The following is a 23,408-nucleotide window of genomic DNA, read 5'->3' as shown; positions in this document are numbered from 1 at the left end:
GGGTTACAGTGTTTCAGGGCAATCAGTGCTTTTAGTTCAGTGGATAATGCGGTTTGTTTTCATGGCAGATTCTCTAAAGCTCCAGAAGTCTACTTCAACAAAAATTGTAAATGCATTTGCTCTGGGGATACTTTTCTTTTTAAGACCTCTCAGTACCTGCTGGCATAAAGGTTAAGGGATGGAAAGCTCTGAACCTCGAGGGGACGGGCTGAGCTGGCACGCGGAGGGCAGAATTTAAGCTATGTTCCTTATCTGAACACATGTATGAAAATTGCATGGTGAAAGCAAAATCATATCTTAGATCAGAACTTGGCCCCACAAAACCAAAACTTTCAGCGGCCTGAGAAGGGCGAGTACTGCCGAAGGCAGAGGCTGGTCCCTATTCTAAACTCTCCAGTTGTTTTAAGTGTTTCAGTCTATTCTTTTTTGTTCCAGCTTTTTATATACAGAAGCGTTACCTAAATTATCCCAATATACATCTGAATCATTCTCACATTCGGAGACTAGTCAGAGACCCTCATTGCATAGCATGTCAGATGGGACTTGAAATACTAAAGCAAATTCTCTGTACTTTTATATTTTCCATTCATTTTTTTTTCCTCTCTTGATATTATTACGAGAGCACTGTTCCAACATCAATATATTACAAAGAAAAAGGTATCAGGGCGCTTAGGTTATTTTCACGTGATCAGGTACCCCACAGTACTTGTATTTTGGAAATCCTGATGTGCACTGATGAGACAGGTTGAGCCACACCAAGTCGCTGCTTTGACTCAGAGACCAGAAGTTAACTTGGAAAATGAGAAGCTTCAAGGCTTCCATTCTACTTTAAGGTGATTGTTGGGAATTTATCAAAGAGCAGATTTGGTCTTGGAGTCATTGATTTTTAGAAAAAAATATTAAGGAAGGAGACACGCCTTTGGAAGCAACAGCGTATTGCTTGCTCAGACATGCAGTGAAATGGCAATCCTGAGCGGTTAATTCACTTAGGCCAAAACAATACTGTGCAAGCTAGAAAAATATGCAGTCTAATTACTGTGGATCTGCTGCTGTTTTAGTGGGGAGCTTGAGCCATGCAGCCGGACACAAGGCTGGTGAGGAGGCTGTCAGAGAGCTAATGAGAGGCTACACGGGACACCTGTTGTAGCATATGGAGGAACATGTGCACGCTGGGAGATTTCCAAGCATAGCATTTAAAATACATAGCATGAAGTAAACACACGATGTGGCTGTGGACTGGAGCTTATGGATGCTTAAGAGACAGGTATTAACCAGCTAAAAAGGACATCTTGGAGTCCTGCTGGAAGATGATACCTACTAGGAGGATACATGCCGCGGTGTAAAAGGACTGGCTGGATGTATGGAACAGCAGCTGTAGCTTGGTTTCCATGGATGTGGTTTGCTGGGCAGCTGGGCCTCACTGCTGCTGCGTCGACAGCAGTACTCGTTGCGTGCTATGAATAAAGAAACCTGGGCAACGGAGGTAACGGCAAGAGAAGTAGGAGCCGTGCTGAGGGACAGGGCTCTGCGAGCGGGAGCAGCCGTCTGCCATGAGCCAGCAGTGCAGGGGGAACCGGGGGCTCGGCAGGGGCCAGCGTGCCCGTCGCAACGGGGACTCTCCTCGCGGCCACGGGAGAGGAGAACTGGGAAGGAGCAGCCAGCCGGTCGTCCCCAGCCAGCTGCTTGTGAGAAACCCCACAGTTGCTACAAGAAAGTAAAAAGTTAGAAATGAAGCTGCCAGGACAGAGCATGCTGCTAGTGGCCGTGCATTAGTTCCTCAGTGTTGTTGCCACTGGCCTGATGATCACGACCCCCCCCAGTCAAGAACCAGCCACAAGTAATAAATGACATTGAACATGGGGTGAACACAGGGTTCGTTTAACATCACATATGAAATGCTGATGAAGTTCTGTGCACAAGGCACAAAATGTAAAAAGCAAACGCAGAGGTAGCATGCGGGGCATTTGACAAAGCAAGCTGTTGGGCTTATGAGAGTCACTACGGGAAGTAGATAGTGTCGATGTGAGCTCCTCCCAATAAAATTCACTTCTGGAAAGAAGGAAGGAAGGCAAGAAACTGCTGTGGAACGATAGGAAAGACAGGTTTCTCCTGAACCAGTAAGACTATTTCTTTTAGTGTTCATTTGTACTTTTCTAACCATTAATATGGCCCTCTACTGAATTCGATACTGCATGCATTGAAAAGTTTGCCTTTCTTTACATCAGACTTCTTATTTCTACCACTGGTTTTACTTTAGTGGTCAGTTTGGGAGTTGTAGAACAGGTTGTTGATATGGGTCAGTTAGTACCGGGTGAAGAAGACCTACAGTTCTTCTTTCATTCTAGGTCAGCTAGAAGACAACCATGCTGGTCCTGGGTAATAACACGCAGCAGAGGTATTGAAGCGTAAGAGGAAAACAAGGCTGTCAATTATTCCAGCTTTGCGGCACGCTGTTAGTAGCAGCCGTATTTCAGAGTTACTTGAGCAGTCTTATTGATATTTTGCACTTTGCACCCTCAAATGCTTAGTTAAAGGTCATTCATCCATATGAAATTTGGATATTCTTTAACCTTTCTTGGTCTCTCTTGCTTTCTCCCAATACACCTTGGAAATCATCTGTAATACTTCCAGCTGTGTCTTTTAGGAATGCTGCTGGTCATGAAGGGACAGGTGGTCTTTTTCTCAGTAATGAGCTATATTCTTCACTCCAGAATATCAACTTTTGTGGGGGTGGGGAGCAGGTCACCGCTGCCAAGATAAAATATGGGTTTTTTTAATTTCTAGAAAGGAAATTTTAAAAACTACTGATAATGGAATGATCTGAATCTCAAGCTCTCAAAAGCAGGTCATTAAGTACTCAGCAGGAAAAAGTGTGTCTTCTAGTGTTCCTAATTTTACTGGAGGGAATTGTCTTGTTTTCTATCTCTTGGCTTTAAAATCGAAAGTCTTTTATGACAAAAACAAGAAAAATAAAATTGATCATTTGATTTCACCACAAAGAAAATAATCGTCTCTAAGAGTAACATATTTTGAATGAGGAATAACACTTTTCCATTGATTTCTTTCAAGCAATAAAATGTCTGAAAACCAAGTTTTTCTATTATTGCAAAACATAGATTTTACAGTCAATACAGAGCAGAGATTGCCTCAAATTGGAAAGCACAGAAACAACTGTGGCATTGGTTTTGTGTTTCAGTCTGTCTGTTTTTTGGTTGGTTTTAAACAAACAGGACTATATGACACAGCAATAATACTTACTGGGGTTATATAAACCAACGTTCACAGGAGTCATTTTGGCCCATGACACTTACAGAAGTGCCAGGTTGCACTCGCTTGTTATGGCCACCACGGTGCTGTTACAGGGTTTATCAGAACCAAGCAAGGTTCACCTGCTCTCTTCATTGCCTTGGCATATCCCATCCATCGATGAAAAGCAGAGGTTGATTTTGGCCATCTTCTGTGGTTCTAGCACACTGAGCTTGATTTTTTTTTTTTTAAAAATCTCCTTTCTCCTTCTGGACTGGAACTGAGAGAGAGAATTCAATTTGCTTGGCTGATTCTTGGATCATTTGCTGTCTCAGAAAATGCCCTGAACGTTGTTGCAACTTATTTGTGTTGTGAAAGCAGCCACATGCTGTGCCACGTTGTGCTAGGTGCCCTCCATGTAGTTCAGATACCCAGGGAAACGTGATTGGATATTTCACGCTCAGTGAAGACGGCTGGTGACAATGGTACCATTCAGTGAGTGTCAGCAGCTTTTACACGCGTTGTATGATACATTTCAAGGTAATGAATAAAGATGTCATGAAACCCACCTACCTCTCACCCTATCCCTTTTCTGAGCATTTTGAAGCAAGGCTAATGGCCTAAGGATTGCATTCCCTATCTAAAAACTGTATGTCTTGGGTTTGCTTTTCTGGGTTTGCTTTTTTCCACATGCTACTGTAATAATTACCTTCACAGAGAGCTTTCTGTGGAGTTAATGTTCGTCTAGTTTAATGGTCCCTGGTTATTCTCAGGCCATCAACTTTTCCCAGCTGGTCATCAATTCCAAAGAAATGCCTTGTGCCTCCATTATTATTGCTTAAGTAGGTGACATTTCTGGTATAACCACTGCCCCCCAATGAGATATTACAGCCAAAAGCTTTTTTCTCCTTGCTTTCAATATTGTCAAGGCATTATAAACAGCTGGTATGAGAATGTGGGTGTGAGTTTTGTAGATCTAGACTAAATGAATCTGAGTAAGGTCAGTGGAAATGACTTGCCCTGAGCAGCTACAAGGGATCAGTCCTCATGCATCACTCAGGAATTCGTTGGGCAATACCTGAATGTTTCTGTCTGTTCTTTTTAGCCAAAAGGAACAGTTTTGAAACAAGATCTGGGACAGAGGTATTGGGGGAAGGGTTAATGTTTTTCTTTTCGCAAATGTTGAGATTTCTTATTTCCCTCCCAAAAAAAAAGTCTCCACTGATGCTTGCTCTTGTTTCCTAACAATTGATGGTTTCTCTTTAAAAGAAAAAAGTTAAGTTGTAGCTCAGTAGGCTAGAAACCAGCAGAGATTGTTAGGTGAAAATGTCTTGCTGTGTGGATATTCAAACCCATGTGAGTTAACAGTGGTGCTGAGCACGTTTCCTTTAACCTCATTAGCACTTCATCTTGTTTTTCCAAGCATGGTGGTGGAGCAGCTAGTTCACCTTAGAGCCTTTTGCTAGGTAATTCATCAAAGTGGCAGATGAAAGCCTAAAGGAAAATACATGTAAATACTGTGTTAGGAACCTTGGCTCACAAAGGCACGAACATTTCTACCCATATCATTAGCTCTGGATTACAATACGTATATAGGAAAGAAAATGGACTTTGTTGTTTGGAGAAGATGGGGATATAAAGCTTATTGGTTATATCATTATGCAAATTTTCTATATTTTAGTTATTTTGCCTTTAATGAAAAATCACATAATCATTCATTAGCTATTCTCACAGAAAATAAGCTCAGACTGCTCTCACGAAACGACATCCTATGTATTCTTTCAGAAACTTTAGAATTAAAAACAGCAGTTATTTAAATCAAACACTTCAAATACTAGAGGCAAAAGCATTCTCAAACAGTGGACTGAGATTGTCTTAAAACCTAGACTATGACTTGTTTTCAGTTTTAGCTAGCTCTGGTTGTAATAGCATGGATAACTAGTTGCCCTGCGGAGCCACAGAGTTTCTCTCAAGAGGTGTCAAGGCCTGTGTTGCCACGGGCGGTCTAGGTTGCTAGCATTCTCCAAAACCAACGAATGCTCTCTCGAGTCCTTAGTACGTTACAGGATCAGGCCGATGCAGCAATGCCAGCACCAACTGCTCTCAGCATGTTGTGCCTGATTGGGAGCCTCTAGAATTAAATAAGCTTATTAAACACCAGAAACGAACCGGCACCCGAATCTCCAAAGAAAAATAACTTTATGGTTAATGATGAAAATAAAATAAAAACCTGATAGACCTCCACGGAGAAGATCAGTACATCTAAATGTCCTTCCAAGAAACCTAAGACTGGTGAGAAAGCCATAGTTCAGTTTGGTGGCTTTTCTTCCTCTTCTGGAGAGCCATTACAGAAGAAACGACAGTGTGTCCGGTCATCACATTAACAGAAGCAGGCAGTCAGACCACTTCATTCCCCCTACGCAGGGGACATAATCTAGATGTTCCGCAGTCACATATTACTGTTCTTAAATGTTGCAAGGTTTTCTTTCAAAGAGCCCCATTAAAGATGCGCACTGCTTCCCAGTTTACTATATTCTTGTTATGAATTAGCACTTTTGGGACGCTGTTAGATAACCCTTTTTATTTCTCATGTTGAGAAGCAGATACACTTCCATACTCCTCTTATTGATATATACTGGTGGTAATATGATTTATAATGCATTTTCATTTTCCTGAAAGCTTATTTTACTCTCCAAATTCCATTAGGTCAGGCACTCACTGAAGAGACACTTCCTGTTCCATTTTATTGTGTAACTTTTAAACATGAGCTGACAAGCTAGAAAAAGTTCAGAGTATTAACTCACTGCCATGTAAATATATGCACACAGTAATGACCAGCTCTGCCTGTTGAGCCACAGTGAAGGAAAGAGCGCATCACAGAGGTTATGGTACTCATTAGGAAATAGTATGGAAGGACTGGACCCACAAGTTTCTCCCTTAGCAAAATGTCCTAACCTCAGGATTGGACCCACAAGTTTCTCCCTTAGCAAAATGTCCTAACCTCAGGGTTGAAAAGCTGTTCACACTTGCGTTCTCTAGCGCTGGGCTTACGAATGACTATTTCCTGCAAAAACTGGAAGAGGAGTATGTCTGTGTGAAGTATGTCTGAACGTTTGAAGTATGTCTGTCTTTGCAGCCTTTAAAAATGCACTGCAAGAGTTGTGCATTGGTAACCAGTTCTGGACACCTTCTGGGAAGTAAACAGGGTGACAAAATCGACCAGACAGAGTGTGTAATACGAATGAACGATGCACCTACTCGAGGTTATGGAAAAGATGTTGGAAACAAAACGAGCCTTCGAGTCATTGCACACTCTAGTATTCAGAGGATTTTACGAAATCGGAACGAACTCTTAAACATGAGCCATGGAGCCGTATTTATCTTCTGGGGTCCGAGCAGCTACATGAGGAGAGATGGAAAAGGCTTGGTGTATAATAACCTGCAGCTGATGAATCAGATACTGCCTCAGTTAAAAGCATATATGATTTCTCGCCACAAGATGCTTCAATTTGATGACCTTTTTAAACGGGAAACCGGGAAAGACAGGTGAGAAAACTTACGTGGATACATTTAGGGGAAATCATACTGTGGGGAAATAATGTAGTTTATATGCATCACTTTCAGATTGGTTCAGAGGGAACATCATACCCATTAAATGCTCTGCTTCATGAGTTTTAATATGATATGTCACGCCAAGTAACATCACTTGTAACGCAAGTAAAAAAATAGGCACCAAAATAATTTACATGGAGTATTGCCTCATCAACTTATAATACCTAAATCAGGATGTACTGTTTATATAGCCAAAGAGGTAGGGAATGTTTAAATCTCACTTTGGGGTAATATACCTGAAAGTTTTCTACTGATTCTGAAAAATCAGAAGGGATAGGTTATGTTTTCTTACAGAGGAAATGCCACCATTCTGTGAATAGTTGTTTATTGAATTTAAGCATTCTTGGAACATTGCGGCTGTAAAGCTTCTTGTAAAACAAATAAACATTATTCATACATTAGGTGCTTCTGAACAGTTCATCTTACATTTCCAACTGGGAAAATGAAAGTTATTATGATAGTTACATCTTTATGAGACTGTTTATGACTTGCAGGCTGATCTTCAAATCAAATTTTTAATAAGTGACCCACTGTAGGACTTGAGCATTTTCACATATAATGTTTGAAAATTGGCATTTAAGCCAAAGACTTCCTAGAGGGAAATACATTTATTTTTAATGAACTCATATTTTTTTACATACTAAATATGCAGCTGTAAAAAACAGAACAGGGTCCCCACTTAGGTGCAAATGAAGAGGTAGGCTTATTGTGCAGTAACTCATGGTGAAATTTGGTGTCTTCACAAAAATTACCTGTGCATGCCCAAACTAGCAGCTGGGCTTGATCCTCTGTGGAGAGGGAGGACTCAGGAGCACAGACCGTCTCCTGGGCTGCATGAGAAAGTGACACAGTAAACTGTTGCATCCTCTTACCTGATGGGGACTGTAATTTTGCTTTGCATTGGCTGTCTTTGTCTGATGCCATACGCTTTGCTTGCAGTGCTCTGTTCAGGCATAGTGGATCAAAGTAAGTATCTAAACTCTCCGTTGACCTACACTAACGCTAAAAGGCACAGTAACTATTCATTGTCTTACCATTAAAGGTCCTTTCCTCTTCACCTTGAAGTTCATGCTTGTGAATCTCCTCCTTTGCTGGAAGTAGGAGGAAGGATAACAAGGGCAGCGACCCTGCCAGCTCAACTGTTACGTCTTCTCCAGATTTGTTCATCTAGAGCAGAGCAAGTGAGCCTGTTATAATCTATGAGAATTAAGCAGTTAGACTTCTCCAGCAACGTGCAAAGGATCATCTCTATGCCTAGTATTTACAGAGGCATTCAAATACACAGAGCTGCAGCAGAGCTGTGACATAAGTTACCATCAGCCCCAAGGGCCAGGAGCTGCACTCAGCGAAGCGCGTCCTGCTTCTTTTGTCCCTGGATTGCACTTTTAGTGTAGCGCCACTTGCAGTCCCTGGTTTTGAGGAGCAGCTTACTTCCTCTGCTTCAGTCTGGCCAGCTCTGCGGTGAGCAGCCAGGATCCCAGTTCCTTCCTGACACCTGCTTTGCAATTGGTGTTTTCAGGCAAGCTGCTGCTGCTTGCTCTGCATCACCTGTCCAGAGCAGACCTATAGCTGTGCACATGAGAAGAGCATTTTTTTTCTCTGCACACGCACCAGGCCCAGTCTCGTCTCCTGAAATGTTCTCGAGGAGTTTGAGACTTCAGTGGCATTATCACAGGCTATCTCAGGCTCAGTCATGGGCACCCTAAGCTCCCCGTGTGAATCGAGGGTGCTTGGATGCCAGCAAAATTCAGCCTCATAAACGGGTCCTGTTGCATTTAGGAAATTGTAGGCTCTGTTGCAGAGCAACTGCTCCTTTAGCGGGCATGTACAGCATACTTGAAGGACTGAAATGATTAAAACAAGAGCTGAAAATAAATGAATAGGCAGCACAGAAAAAGAGAGAGAAAAGAAACATGGGTAGTAAGGAATTTGTAAGGAAAGACAATTTGCATAGCTGTGAGAGCAGGAGCAGAACATTGTACATCCTAGAGTGTTCACTGGGAGGTTTCTGCTGAGCTTTCAACATTAGTGCCGACAAAAAACGAAGGAGGGAGAGAAAAGTCTGATTGCAAGGTTGCAATAACCAAACCATTCATTTCTGTCTTGAAAATGATCAGAAAAAGGTAGCTGGATGTATTGTACCTTACGAGGAAAAAAAAGCTGATTTTAAGATGAAGGGAAACCTTCAGAAAACAGTGCCAGTTAAACAGTATAGTGAATGACAAAGGCTGCAGAGCAATATAGTTGATATTATAAAGTAACTGTACTTGAAAATAACTTTATAATTGAATAAGGGTACATTAAGAAAATATGATTCAGAACCAATATTATAGTAATTAGATAAAGGAAGCATAAATGAAATAACTGCAGGAAGAGTATTTCCATAGAGATTATAAATGAGATTTTGGTGGAGCAGAAAGGCCTTTAATTGTAATTTAGTGTGCACTACAGAATTATCAGCACAGTGTGTTAGTTCATCATATAAAAGAATATCTGATAATTCCCCCTAATAAGCACATGACAGTTCTTCATATTCTTTCATTACAACTGATTAGGTATAAAAACAGTATTCTTTTGTTGGAATCTTGTTCAGATCTCCTATGAAAAGGCAAGACGCTGCAACCCTGTCTCTGTACTGCTGTCCTATAGAGGTGGTATTTAAAAAGAGGCTAGACTGGTACTTTAGTAAGTTTTTAAATCTTTACTCCATTGTTTGGCTTTTAAGTGAGTTTTATGTCAAATCAGTTATTTCCCTATTTATTGAAAGCAGTAAAGGACAAAATAACTGCATGTAAGTGGCATGAAAACTAACCTAGCAGACAGCCTAGAAAGATAGCTTTCCTGACCTGGGCAAAGCCTAGCCACTTTTAGGTCATGGTGTAAATGTAATTGTTCCCTCAGTTTTGGAAGGTAAAGTCTTGGTCACCTAAAACAAGGGCCATGTGCCTGCTCCCACGTATGCTAGCCTGACTAAATACTTAAATTGCCTAGTGATTCATAGTCTCAAAAACTCTCAAGTGGCAGGAAAGCAAATTTTTTAAAGCTTTTTCCCTGCTTTTCCTATTCCTAATGATTTTGAGCCTGAAATTATTTACTGTTTCGTACCGATGTAGTGCCTGAAGGCCTCTGCTGAGCTTATGACTCTGCTACTACACTGTGATGAATTGGCGCCCCCCCTCCCCTCCCCCCCCAAGCTTAAGTGCAAATTCAGAAAAGAAGCAAGGCTCCATAATTTGGACTAATTAGATGCTTAAATCACAGCACGTTATTCTCAAAACGCCAGCTTAGCCTGAAAAGCTATATGTCAGGAGCAGCAAAGACATACTGGTACTTTTCAGGAGCTCATGTATTTACCAGGTGACCCACAAAGGCCTGGGCGAACTTCTTGGGCGAACTTCTTAGGCTCACTCAGCATCTTTTAGGTCTTTTCAGTTAAAGAATTTCCTTGTTTTTACAACAGCCTATTTCATTGAGGCAAATGGAGACCTCCATACTAGACATTCCTCAATCTGAGCGTGTTTAAAACATCTCCCTCCTACTGGCCCTGGAGGTGACCAGTTTCAAACCAACTTGTTTAGCGTTAGCTCAGGAATCTGCATGGTATGATCTTGCCTGCTCATTTACAGTACTAGTGATGCTGGCACTTGCTTGCAGTGGGTATCCTGGGCTCAGGGCGCTGCTTCCAGAACTGTTTTGCATTCAGCTATCACAGGATAAATTACAACGGCGGCACGGGGAACTGGGGTCAGGACCTTGGATTCCCCAGGTGAATGCTCCGATGTAGAGCATCGTGTTCACTCCTGTGCTTTTTTTTTTTGGGGGGGTGGGGGGGAGCTCACCGAATTTCGCAGGTGTCAGACATGGGTATACAGGAGTGGGGTTAACGTAGCTTCCATATTAGTATTATCTGCTGCAGCTTGTGCGTCAGACAAGAGCCTGCGTTTAGCTCTCACACTGGCTGAGCTTTAATAAGAGGTGAAAGGTGTGCCAGCCACTATGGTAGGCTGTAGTCAGGCATATGAGGCCATCTTTTTCGAAAGCAGATGGCATTAGTTTTAACTTCTCCTTCCTGAGGGACTTCTCTAAAGGAGTGAGTAGCCATTAGGGAGACCTGCTGCTTCCTCTTTTAATGGTACTCCAAGAGAGAACTAAGAGTGAATTTGCTTTCTCTAGAGCAAGCATCTGATTCCAGAAGAGGACTGAGGGCGGTGACTCCATTTCTAATAGAGATCTGAGAGGGTGTCCTGTCATCTGCCACTGCACCTTTTAAGACGCTCCTCACTGGCACTTCCTTGGCCATCCCCTTCCAAGACAACTACCTCTCCCAAGGCATACAGGGAGGGTGGGCGCTTAAACCAGGACTGGGAATTTCAGTGCATGTGCCAGGCAACCAATGACCATTACAACAGCTACTGCTTATACGCTAAACAGCAATGTAAAGCAAATGCTCAGAAGCATTACTGTTCCCGTTTTGCAGCTAAGGACCTGTGAGATTATAGCAAGATTTAAGCCTGGATTGTAAATCTCTCATATTTGTGAGCAGTTACTTACCTAAAGGCACCTACTGATTTCTGCATAAACAAGGCTGAGATCAGTTGCGCTTCTTTTAAAGATGTGTCCTAGCCTGCAGAGTAGGCCAGGAAAGAAGCTGCTTTAGAGGGCTTCCTAGGGTCATCCTCACACATTTCTCCCCTACAGTCAGGGCTCCCCCGGGCAGGAATGGGACACAGGGCTTGGGAGGAAGGTTTCCCAGGTTGGCTCAGAGACAGGCACAGCAGCAGCTCTCAAAGGAGGAGTTTCCTACCAGCAGTCACAGTGAGCTTCTGGGCGCACGGAGGCCTGAACGGCTGGGAGCATCCAGAAACCAAACCATGGAAGGGGAGGATGGGACTAAACTGAGCACTTGAGGCCAGATCTTGTTCCAGAAAATGACTTCTTCTGTACGGGGTGGAGGTAGCATGTTAAATAGCCCTCTTCATCCCCTGTGATGCGTTTTCCGGAATATTTAATGTGCAAGTTCCATTAAATGATTATAGATGTGTGGTATTTTCCCAGCACGTTACTATCAGAAGAATATAAATATAGTACATGAAGTTTCAGTCACTTAAGGTAAACTTACCAAAAGGTCAGCTAAATATTAACTAACTTTGCTGTGCGCAAAATTAATTGCAGCAAGGGTGGTTTCTGCATAGATTAGTCCACTGACAGAAGACACGAGTAAAATCATTAAAAGATGAATGAGCCAATGTAGTCTTCATTGGCCAATTTTCATAACCTTTCACAAGAATGAAAAAATGCCCAGAAACTGCTTCAGATATCTCAAGAATTATTTGTCAGGCTAGAAACTTAATTATGTTTTTGCTTTCAGGAAGATATCCAACACTTGGCTTAGCACGGGCTGGTTCACAATGACTATCGCATTAGAGCTCTGTGACAGGATAAATGTTTATGGCATGGTGCCACCGGATTTCTGCAGGTAGGATTTATTTCAGAACCATTATTAACCAGCAAGGTTGAACGTTATAGATAGGTATCTGAATCTTTAATTTTTTTTCTATGAAATATGTCTTCAGTCCTCTTAAAGCAATTAATTAACATGTCCCAGGACCTGATTCTGAAAACAATAAATACCATTTAATTATGTTATATAAAAGTTTTGTTTGTAGTGTGGGAGAATTAATTCATATTGTTGGTTTCTTTTAGCTTCTGAATATTTATCACCTGAATATAATGCACTAATTGGCACAAAATTAATCTGAAAAAAGGAGTAACGGATACTGGAAAATACTACTTTTAATTTGTTTTTAAAGGTTCAGCCTGCCCCTTAATGGAGGAATGGAGTTCTCATAGTGACTATTTTCTGAATTGAACTTTTTATGTAACCAAAATGAAGACTGTTGTATCTCTTTCACATAAATCCCAGTCTTCCAGCAGAATGGCTTCCTGAATAATCCCCACAAAAAATATAATTTGCTCCTACTGACTAGATAGAGAGTCAGTCCTGTGATCACCCATTCTGGTCATGCAAAATGTGGGTTACAAATGACACAAGCAGCACACACGTTCCGTCCGTGGAAGCTAAGCGACTGGGTCACACTATAATGGTTTGCACAGATTTTACAGCTACGTTATGCCTCTGGCCATATTCAGGACTCAGGCCTCAGGTGCTGGTTAATGTTTCAGTATGGGTCAGTAACAGGAAACCTCCTATGTGATAGGAAACCAGATTCCTGTTACTGGACCAAAAATCATGTTAGCTACATGATGCAAAGCAGCCATCCAGTATAAAATTAATAAAAATTTTTTTGCATCAGCAGTCCTTATGCTGAGTTAAGTGTCATCTGTCCTTCTATCACTAGGCCTAACTCTCTGGTCTTTCAGAGAAATGTGGCCATGTGCCCACCTCTCATCCTGATCCCACTTGTGTTGTTATGTGATCAAGCAATACCCAGAGCTGGTATTGACAGTCATGGGAAGATGATCAGTGTGACATTTCATTGTCCGCTCCTGAACCCTTTCTCGCTAGGAGGTACTTTCCTGAATTTTCTCTTGCAAATTTACTGACCTCACTGAAGTCTAGTTCATTAGTGAGATGCCTTTTAGGGGCAAGGGGAGCAAGGCTGCAATGACAGGTTAGTTCATCTGTCATAGAAATAGGACTCGTTTGATTTTCTCCTTTTGAGTACTGACAAGGATCACTCAGGCATCTGCATTTGTCTTGGGCAAAAAGAAGTAGAAATCCCTGAAGAAATTACAATATCAAATGTCAATCCTACATTCCACTTTGTGAAAATTTCTAAAAATTATAACAAAGCACTGATGAAAAATGCAGTGACATACTGCCAGATTTCAACATGAATTCTCCAAGGAAAATAACAAACTAGATCAGATAGTTCAGGCAACGTAAATACCTTCCACAGCACAGCACTTCAGTTCCCCTGTTGTTTCATTTGGCCAAGACACTTGTCTCCAGTTCCTGTTCTGAAATTGTTATGCCCCTGGCATCACTACAGTGACTCTGTCTTATTCCAGAAGAGGCTGTATTCCAGTGGCACATGAAGGTAATTCTTAAATGAACGGATGAACTAAAAATGCAGGAAGATTGCAAGTCAGCATAAAACAAGGCACAATCTTTACTTTCCAAGCAAGGGTCCCTACTTGTTAAAGTCAGATCGGCTTAGGTAGGTATACTTATTTAAAAAAAAAAAACACACACAAAACAAAGAACAAAACTGAGAGGCTAAGATTGTCCCTGAGATTGTATGAAAAGCTTTCATAGAATTAATACACTGTAATCAAATTAAAATAATATTAAATCATAACACAAGACAGACTGTAATCAATCCTACTGTTGAGAAATACAGCTAATGTTTATAGCCAGTATAGCAAATCACAACATAAAAGTTCACTTATCTGGTCCTAAAAAAGGAAAAACCTGTTTCTTAAAAACAAAAGGGTATGAAATGTCTTTACGTTAGTTTTATTCCTCAACTGACAAAGAGGAAAACTGTAGTGGCCAAGCCTGGCAGAAGCCATCCATGAAGATCTGTAGAAAGACTGTGTTGCCATAAATGGAAATAATTAACCCGCCCAGTTTGTTCTTTATCTGCTCACTAAGAGGTTAAAGAAGAGTGCTTCCTTTCAAAGAAATAAGACAACAAAATAGAATAGCATAAGTCAAGAAATACTCTGTAAATGGTTGTAGTTTAAGCCACACTTCCCTGGTTTTCATTCAGCTGAAATACAATTTACCATGAGAGGAAAAACAAAACAAAACAAAACAAAACTTAACTATATCTCCACTTTTAATTGTGTGTGAGATGATAAAGAGCCAAGGATATTTTATTTGCTGGGCAACTAAAGAATCTAAGATTTAAAAAAAAAAAAAAAACCACCCTAATATTCTTATTTCTATTCAGGGTCAATGTCACTAACTTTACAACTTCAGCAGCTACCCTTTTTTTTTTTTTTAAAGTATTAATTTGTGGAGTAAGTAATGAGTGTGGGTGATCACCGTCATGGAACTAAATTAGTATCACATTGGTAACATGAAGGACATCTCAAAGGTATCATGAATATCATACTGTTGATTCTGCTACAAATTATTAGCTTAAGATCATTAACCAAATTGCTTCCTACCCAGTAGGAAACAGTCCAGCTAAAGCAATCTGCATTATAGACTAGAACGATTTGTCACTATTAATTGCAACAACGTGTTTTAGATTCATTTCTATTTACTTTCACTGGACATTGATTTTATAGCTGAGCTGGAATTGGTGACCTGACTCTTGTGAACTTCTGAGCGTGCTGCAGCAAAGCTGTATGTAATATGCAATCTCTTTACTTGGCTACACACTTATGCTGGACTGTATTAGGGGGTTAATGGCTTTGATATTGCGCTCATGCTGTTAAATACAACTGACGTGCACATTCTAGAAATAAGATGAAAGCCTATGCCAGCATGCACACTGTAAAGAAAGATTTTTTGTTTTTTTGGAGAGCGTGCGCACCTCTGGCTCTTTTGTCACAAGAAACTCGAGGCAGAAAAGTCATCTTGCTGTGTTATTTTCGGTGTGCAGGGATCCAATCGTAGCCTTTGCTGCAGCAAACTAGTGCCCCAGACAGGAAGCGGTTCCCTCTTGGAGCGCCCTTAGCAGCCTGCGCCATGCACAGGCAAGGACTCCTGAACTGGGACAGCAAAGATTTTTCTTTCTCCCCCACTTCAGTAGCCACCCAGCACAGACAGTACTGCAGTTCCTAAATGAGCTACAGGGCTGCCACTTTGCTGCGTGGCTGCTCAGCAGCGTCTGTGGAAAGGACATGGATAAGCCTTAATACAGTTTGGAATGACACCAGCCCCTGTCTAGCTGAATATCGCCTTCGGTATCTCCAGGTTCTCACCCATGCAAGGAAAATTCAAGGTGCTAGTGAGAAGAGCCCTCTTTTCTCCCCATTCTCTTCATGAGCCTTCTGGAGCTCATAGAAGCTTAAAGCTTATTCTGAGCCTTATTTTAACTGATATGCCTATGGAGCCAGATCATTTTCCTATGGGTTTAGGGATGTTGGGGGGGGCGGGCCTTAAATGGGAGGTGTTCATAAGACTTTTAAACTTCAGCTGTATGGCAGATAGTCATGCCCTTTAGTGCTTACACCCACATCTCACCTCATTATCTAGTAACTGCTGCATTGTTTGGCTTTGTGTAGCCAGAACAAAAATGTACAAAGAGCTCAGCAAAACTGGGCTTGAAAGAAGGTCAGGAAAATGCGATACTGGGAACAGAAGGCAAAAAATTATCCCGAAATCTTCATAGACCCGGTGTAGCGCCTTGTCCATCACTCAACATGATAATGACATTTTATTCACCCTTCAAAATATGAATCCTCTTACAAAGTAAGTGAGTACATATAGTTTTGTGGGCTGATTTATAATGGCTTTTAGTTTGTAAAGGAAGAGGTTGACCAGAATGTGATATGGGATGGCCTTATTCTTCTGCTTTGTTTCTTTTGAGGCAAACACTGTTTACTGTATTTTCAGCTTTTAGTGTGGGTGGATACCATCTGTGGGAAAATGTGCACTGAAGTGGCAAAGAGAAGATGATTGACACTGGGTGCAAGCACTTGTGCTGCTGCTGCTGCTGGCAGGCTATTAGGCAGGAAGTATAGTATATTTTACAAAGGACTTTCCCTAGATTCCTCCCAGCTGTGATATTAATATGCATGCAAAGTCTGACAAAATACTGATTAATGTCCAGTATCAGTCAGTGATAAAACAGCATCTGTTTTAATGTTAATGAATGAGGTGGCAAGCAATTTCCTTATAGAAATTACTCATGCATTTCATTTGCTGGTGACACAAGCTAATTGCAGAGTTAGAAGATAACACAGTACAGCTAAATTGGGTTATGGTGTAGTTACTCAAGCCAGAGTTCAAATCCAAACCTTGCTTGCATGAAATGGGGAATCCAGAATTCCCATGAAAGGAGAAAGACTTCAGACAATTCTTTCTTGATACCTAACTGCCTTTCAGAGTTCCTAAATCCAAAACGTAGGCTTTGTCTGTTTAGCCTCAAAACCTCAGTTAGCTACTGAGTAATCTCGGAAAGGCCTAAAGTCACCAGCATCTTGATTTATATGTTAAAATTCAACCCCAGTTCAGCCAGTGAACCAGCATACGAGCCTTGACAGTACCCATCAGTCTGAGCCCAAACCCAAGAGGATGCCCGGACGGTGCTCCTCTTGCATCTCTTGCCGGCCAGGCCCAATGCAGCAGGAGTTTCTGGAACATTTCTATCAGGACAGTGCACAAAATACAGTGACCCATTATAGCCTTGAGCTAAGGGCATCCACTTGGGATACTCTGGTTTTAGCCTTCAGTACATTTAATGTAACATGGAGTTCCTGTCTTCAAGAGGGAAATCCACTGGTAAAAATCGATTGTAGAATATTAATAGCATAACAGATAAAGCCCCCAAGGGGAAGTACAAGCTTCAAAATTGTGCTTCAAAGAGGCAAGAGGAAGGGTATAACCCTAGCTAAATACTAAGTTATCAGAGAGAAGGAGAAGAAAAAAGGACCACTGTCAAGCCTTCTCTCTTTCTCCTTCCTTCCCTCTGATCCACACACACACACGCACAGACCACCCCCCCTACACCTCTATCCTTTGGATTTTGTGCGGGAAAAAAAATGACTGCAGTTCCTACAGATCCTTAGAGGGAAATCTGATTCCGATCAAAGTAATCGCCATGATCTGCTCTTAACTCCAACATACAGCAAAGGGACAAGGAAAGGACACACCACAACCCACGTTCTGCTTTGTGCTCTTCCTGTTCTGCAAGCCAAGCAGAGGTTAGTTCTGCAAACCTACCTCAGGCTTACTGTATTGTCTATAGTCACAGTTTGCAACTACTACTTAAAAAAAAAAAAGTGGGGGGAAAATTCTAACCAAATCTGCCAGGAGGTATCAGGGCCAGCAATTTTATCGGCTCACTTTGCAGTACTGGGCCCTGAGCAGTTAACGCATTTCCACTGTGACTGCATTTACTCAAAGTCTTTTGGAGATATGATTTCAAGTTTACTAATTTTTATTTTAAAGCAGTGAATTGCCACTGAGCTACACAGATTTACACTTGAGAACACAAGAGTAAGATCCAGCTTCAGTACAGAAAGGAAGAGCAATCCAAATGAAAGGCAGATGCCTATTTGTTTAGTAGTTTTTAAGAAAAAAATAAATCACATCATTAAAAATGTATCCTATGACATTTATAGTAACCATATAAGCAATTCATTGAGACGATAATAATAAAAGGTCCAATGTTTCAAAAAGCGTGTGAAAATTTAACTGACGACTGAGATCTAAGAGTCTGCATTCAGTGGTAGCCAAAAATATATATATATATTGAATACATATATGAAAGCATATTTTTCAAATTAAAAAAAATATCCTTTATATAGATAAGGTATTAATGGATTTCTTTTTTTTTCTCTTAGGTATTTCAGTGAAAATATATACTCGAAATTTAGGATCCATCTTATTTTAGAAATGCAGTTTTATTGTTAGGCTGATGTTGCAAGACTGATCACACAGTGATGTTACTAGGAAGCTAAATTAAAATGTTAATCTCAGGTACAAATGGAAAGCAGCAGCAGTATCATACATTACCATTGCGTACATAACATGGATACTGATAAAATAAGAAAAATTAGAGAATTGTGTAGGTCACACAATTATATAATAAAAATAATGATCAGGGCAGAATACTGACAGACTGTGGATGCATTCAATTGAAAATAAGCTTAAATATTAGCTCACCAAAACAAAAATAATAAACTCAGTATTAGAGTGGACAACCTGAACTCTGCATTAGATTTTTTGCTCTGTACTGGGGTCCTGTCCAGCTCAGGTTTTAACACAGAGCAATTCCAAGGCTTCACTAAGTGGTAGTATTTGTATTAACTTCTGGTTATCCTTTTTTACACCCAAAATAGTTCATTGGTAGTAACTGTAGAGATCTGGCATACAAGTTTTACACTTACTGTGCTGTAGCTTGAAAAATGTCAGTACAATTGGGTTGTTCTGGCTGGACAGTTATATCTCTTTCAATGTTTGACAGAGACAGTTGTTTTGTGTATGCGCTCTTGTCAGAACAATACTTGTGCCCAAAGTAAAAACACAAAGGGTACAGTTTAGTAGAGAGAATAAATAAGGCAAAAGGAGAATGATCTGCTCTGGTTTATGTTACAAGCATAATACAAATGCACCTTTTGAAGCACGTAACATCAAAATATTGAGGTTAAAACTGTTAAAATGATCTTTGTCCTAAGTACCTAACTGCTCTGAGATGTGCTAACGAAGGTTTGCACTCACACATCCTTATGTACCACGCTGGTAACGTTCACCTGAGCTGAAGTGACACAGTAGCCTCCTCCCCTCTCTTTCCCCTTCCTTTCTTCCCTCAGTTCAGTAAATGCCACTGCAAGGCTTTTTTACACGTCACAATGTAGATGTGAATCTCTTTTAAGCAGTGTGCTTCAAATTTCAGGATAGTAATATAGCCCTGTGGCATTCTCCCTTATTTTTGAGCTACTGCTGTTCTTTCTTTCTTTAACAGGGAGGAGGGGAATTAAAAGAAAACAACAGAAAGAGCAAATTAAAAACCTTTGTCCCATTCTGATGTATTAAATATGCAAGAAAAATACAGATATCTAGAAATTTGGTTTAACTAGGAGAAAAAGCTCAGCCTATTAAAGATGGCATCTTTTGAATCAGTAAAAAGGAACATCTGGGGCTTCCATCTATTTTCTTTCTTCCACAGGGATCCTAATCATCTTTCAGTACCTTATCATTATTATGAACCTCTGGGACCTGATGAATGCACAATGTACATATCACACGAGCGGGGCCGAAAGGGCAGCCATCACCGTTTCATCACAGAGAAACGAGTGTTTGAGAACTGGGCACGGACATTCAATATTCACTTTTTTCAACCAGACTGGAAACCAGAACCACTTACTGTAAATCACCCTGAGATTAAACCAGTGGTCTGAGGGATGAACACAGAAGACTGCAATCACAATCACCTACTGTATCAGCTTTCAGGGTGTTGGACATTCTGGGACAGCAAGGCAACCTAGACAAGAAGGTAACAGGATTTGCAGATGAGAACTGCGACAACAGTCAGGAAGTTAGGATGGAGTATATCAAGAGTACTTTGTGCTGAACTGTACATAAAACTAATATATAGCCTTTTCTGGCCATCTGACTTCCTGTATGTGTTTGTGATTTGTGAAAAGCAACTTGAGTATCATTAATGGGATGGTTAATTCATCATGGTTTTTTAAAGTACAATGCCACTGAATTTTCATAGTGAAAACTTACAGTACTTACTTATTTAATGGAGGTTTTTATGCAACCTAGGCCAGTATTTTTCTAATTCACAATTATGTGGTTGTTTACCTTTCATAATCCTTCAAATTCAAAATTAATATTGCTGATGGTTTGAAAGGCCTAGCTTTTTATTTATAAATATTGTTTGGGAAAAAAAATATTCTATATAGCATGTAATTAATATTTGATCTGGAAATTCAAAATTTTTGGGCTCCATTCCAGCCTGAAGCCTTTTACAGCAAGAACGGTCCTCTGTGCAAACCTAGCTAACTCTACAGTTTGACACCTCATTTTAATATGACAATGGTAGACGAAATTCCTTTTGATATGAATGTGCATTTGCTGCTGTGCTATCAAATTGCTGTTTTTTAATTAGAGGTGGAGGGACAGAGGGCAACGCTTATCTGAAAAAAAATCACTGTCTATAGCAAAATGTTTGCAATGAAGAAGAGACCAACTGGGGTCAGAGGATTGCATTCAGTTTTGCCTCTCGTGGTCCTACAAGAGATTGAAGTAGCAACTGTCTTCCTGAAGTAACAAACTACAAACCAGAAAACAATGGCTTGCAATGACATGAACAGATTTTTGAAACCAAGAAGCTACACTACCAGGTACTCTAATCCTGACCATACTAGCCAAAAATAGGAATCACATAGTCTACAGCACTGCACCTTCAAAAATCTCTGCCTTCCACTTCTCCGAGATCATTTGTTGATCTCCTCATAGATCCTGGACTGCACTGAAGCTAGGATATGAAACAAATTCTGTGAGTGAAAGATTGCTTCCTTAAAAACAATGAAGTTAGCACCACTTGGCGGTTTCTTCATGAAGTACTTGAACATGGCTAGTCCCTGCAAATGAAGGTGGTGAATAATACTAGCTCTGTATATGGAACCTCACAGTGTGTCTTACTGGGTTATATTTGGCTTGTGAATAAAGAGGATTTCAATTACAGCATTTTTCCTTTTGCTTCACAAATATTAAAACTCAAATAATTTCTTCAAAGTAATCACTAGGAATAATTACTGCATGGAGCCTTGTACTTCAGGTGATGAAACTCTCTCATTAGACAGCTACTAAAGCAATGTATTACCTTAAAATGTCTAAACCCAAGAAGCTCAAACTCAGATGCAGTACATGGAACCGGGACCAAACTTGCTATCATTTAAACCCATTTATGACCCAGTATCTTCCTCTTGCCAAAACCTGACAGCAATAGCTGCAACTGCCCTCAAGATGCCCCAGTTCTTTGGGGACCAAGTGCAGCAAACTGCTCCGTCAGAGGTAAAACACCCGCTTACCCCCATAATCCTATGGACCGAAACAGCCAGCCTCAGAGAGCCATTCTCCTTGCTGCAGCTGTCTCCACTATCAAAGAGCAAGAAACTATAGCCTATTTTGCCTTAAAACTTGCCTTTCGGTGTTCTTCCCGATAAACATCATTCAGCATACAAACAAAACGCAAAGCACTACTATTGCCAATTACCCGTAAACAGCCTCATCAGCTGATGTTTAACTCCCTCTTTCAGTGATTGTGCTGTATTCCTTCCATTTGATTTCACAAAATTGTATAAAGAACAGAATGGATTTTGAACTAACGGTGATGTGAACATCCCTTTCAGCGTGGGTACTGGGGGCATATATTCTGCCTATATTGCTCAAATTGACAAAACTTTTGTCAAACTGATTTACAGATCATTTCTAATGTGACTGCAAAGATTAGTACTGATCACAGTAGCTCCTCTGACACCATAATCCTTTTGTTATTTTATTAGTGGTATAATAATAAAAAGATTTTGTCATGATAAAATGTAGAGCACTTAGTTTTCCTATTAATCCATGGCTGCAGGATGTGTACGCTAAGTGTTGAAATTGTTCAGTTGTTGTTAAAAATAGACCATCTTAAAATAGATTGTAGTTACCTATTTTTAGTATTCAGTAGGAACATGGGGACTTGCCACACTGCATTGAGCTCCACATGCATCTGTTTCCTGTCTGCAGGATTGGTCAATATAAAACAGATCAGATGAAGCATTAAGAACCTGAAGAAGACACATGAGATAAACTGATATAGATCCTAATATCTAACAGTGGGTAGAACTCTGGATTGTAAAGGGTTAATGTAACAGCTGTGTTCTTGTTACCCTTATACACGTCCAGTCTTTTAAACAGCACAACAAACTCAAAACTCAGTTTCGTCCCATCAACTTCCTACGACGTTTCAGCACGTCCCCCCAGTTTAATTAGAAAATGTGTGAAGGAGTATTTTCTAAGGGTGAGTCATGCCTACATCTATAAAATCTGCTGCACAATGTGGTGAATCCAAAAACGCAGCAAGTTTTAAACAGGGATTGAACACGCAGATTTAAATACCAATAACTGTCTCCTCTCTCCAGTCCAAAAAGAACAAGTTTGGTACCAGAGTGCAAAAGAAATGTAAATAATTTTTAAATACTGTAATTTTAACTTACAAATTACTAATGTATTTTTATAAAGGCACAGTTTTGAACTACAGTATATCCTGTTACATTTCAGTCTGAAGTAAGGTTTTATGGCCTAGTTATAAAACGTATGGATTTACGATAGAAAACACTGTCAGACCAAAGATCTGTAGTGCTAGTAGGCACGACCGCCATTATCTGGTTTATGCTGTCATCTTACACTTGTCACTATAATTTGATCGATTCATGATCTTCAGTGTGCCTCACCTCACATATTAAAAACTGTTGCAAAGCAATGTTTACAGACATCAGCAATTTTAAGATCTATGTTATTTTAGTCCTGAACTTCCATCATACCTTAACCTTTTATGCCTGGCTTCATCAGAGCGGCTGTTTTTCACCTTGAAGAACCACAGCTCTTTTGCCATGACATGGCCAACTGGAATTGACGAAGACAAAAAAATATCTCTGTAACTAAGAATGGAAAAATACCGCCTTTGGTTTCTGCTTTTCTGGCACAACGATAACAAGATGCCCAGCTAACAGCATCATGATATAAAATAGTAATATGATGCGCTTTGAGAAAACCGTCCATTCAAAGTCTTAAAAGCTTCAGAAAGACAAGTTAATGTTTATTTCCAGCTGGACAGAGAAACCGAGAAAGGGAGAAGTTATATAACTTACTAAGACCATGTTACAACTTTAGCACCAGACTTTAGAATAGA

At 40.4% G+C, this 23,408-nt stretch overlaps 1 protein-coding gene across 1 annotated transcript in view; it reads left to right on the top strand.

The window, feature by feature from the left end:
• Positions 1-21,199, top strand: part of ST6GALNAC5 (ST6 N-acetylgalactosaminide alpha-2,6-sialyltransferase 5) — a 71,478-nt gene extending 50,279 nt beyond the window's left edge. Inside the window, exons 3-5 of the mRNA XM_068952789.1 lie at positions 6,383-6,792; positions 12,227-12,334; positions 19,671-21,199. Of these exons, the coding sequence (XP_068808890.1) occupies positions 6,383-6,792; positions 12,227-12,334; positions 19,671-19,902 (750 nt within the window). The 3' untranslated portion in view covers positions 19,903-21,199. The remainder of the gene's footprint in view (positions 1-6,382; positions 6,793-12,226; positions 12,335-19,670) is intronic.
• The last annotated feature ends 2,209 nt before the right edge of the window (positions 21,200-23,408 follow it).

Source organism: Struthio camelus, chromosome 8, assembly GCF_040807025.1.
Source record: "Struthio camelus isolate bStrCam1 chromosome 8, bStrCam1.hap1, whole genome shotgun sequence".
Taxonomy (NCBI): Eukaryota; Metazoa; Chordata; class Aves; order Struthioniformes; family Struthionidae; genus Struthio; species Struthio camelus.
Note: the sequence above shows the minus strand (reverse complement) of the source record. Positions and strands in the feature narration are given on the sequence as shown.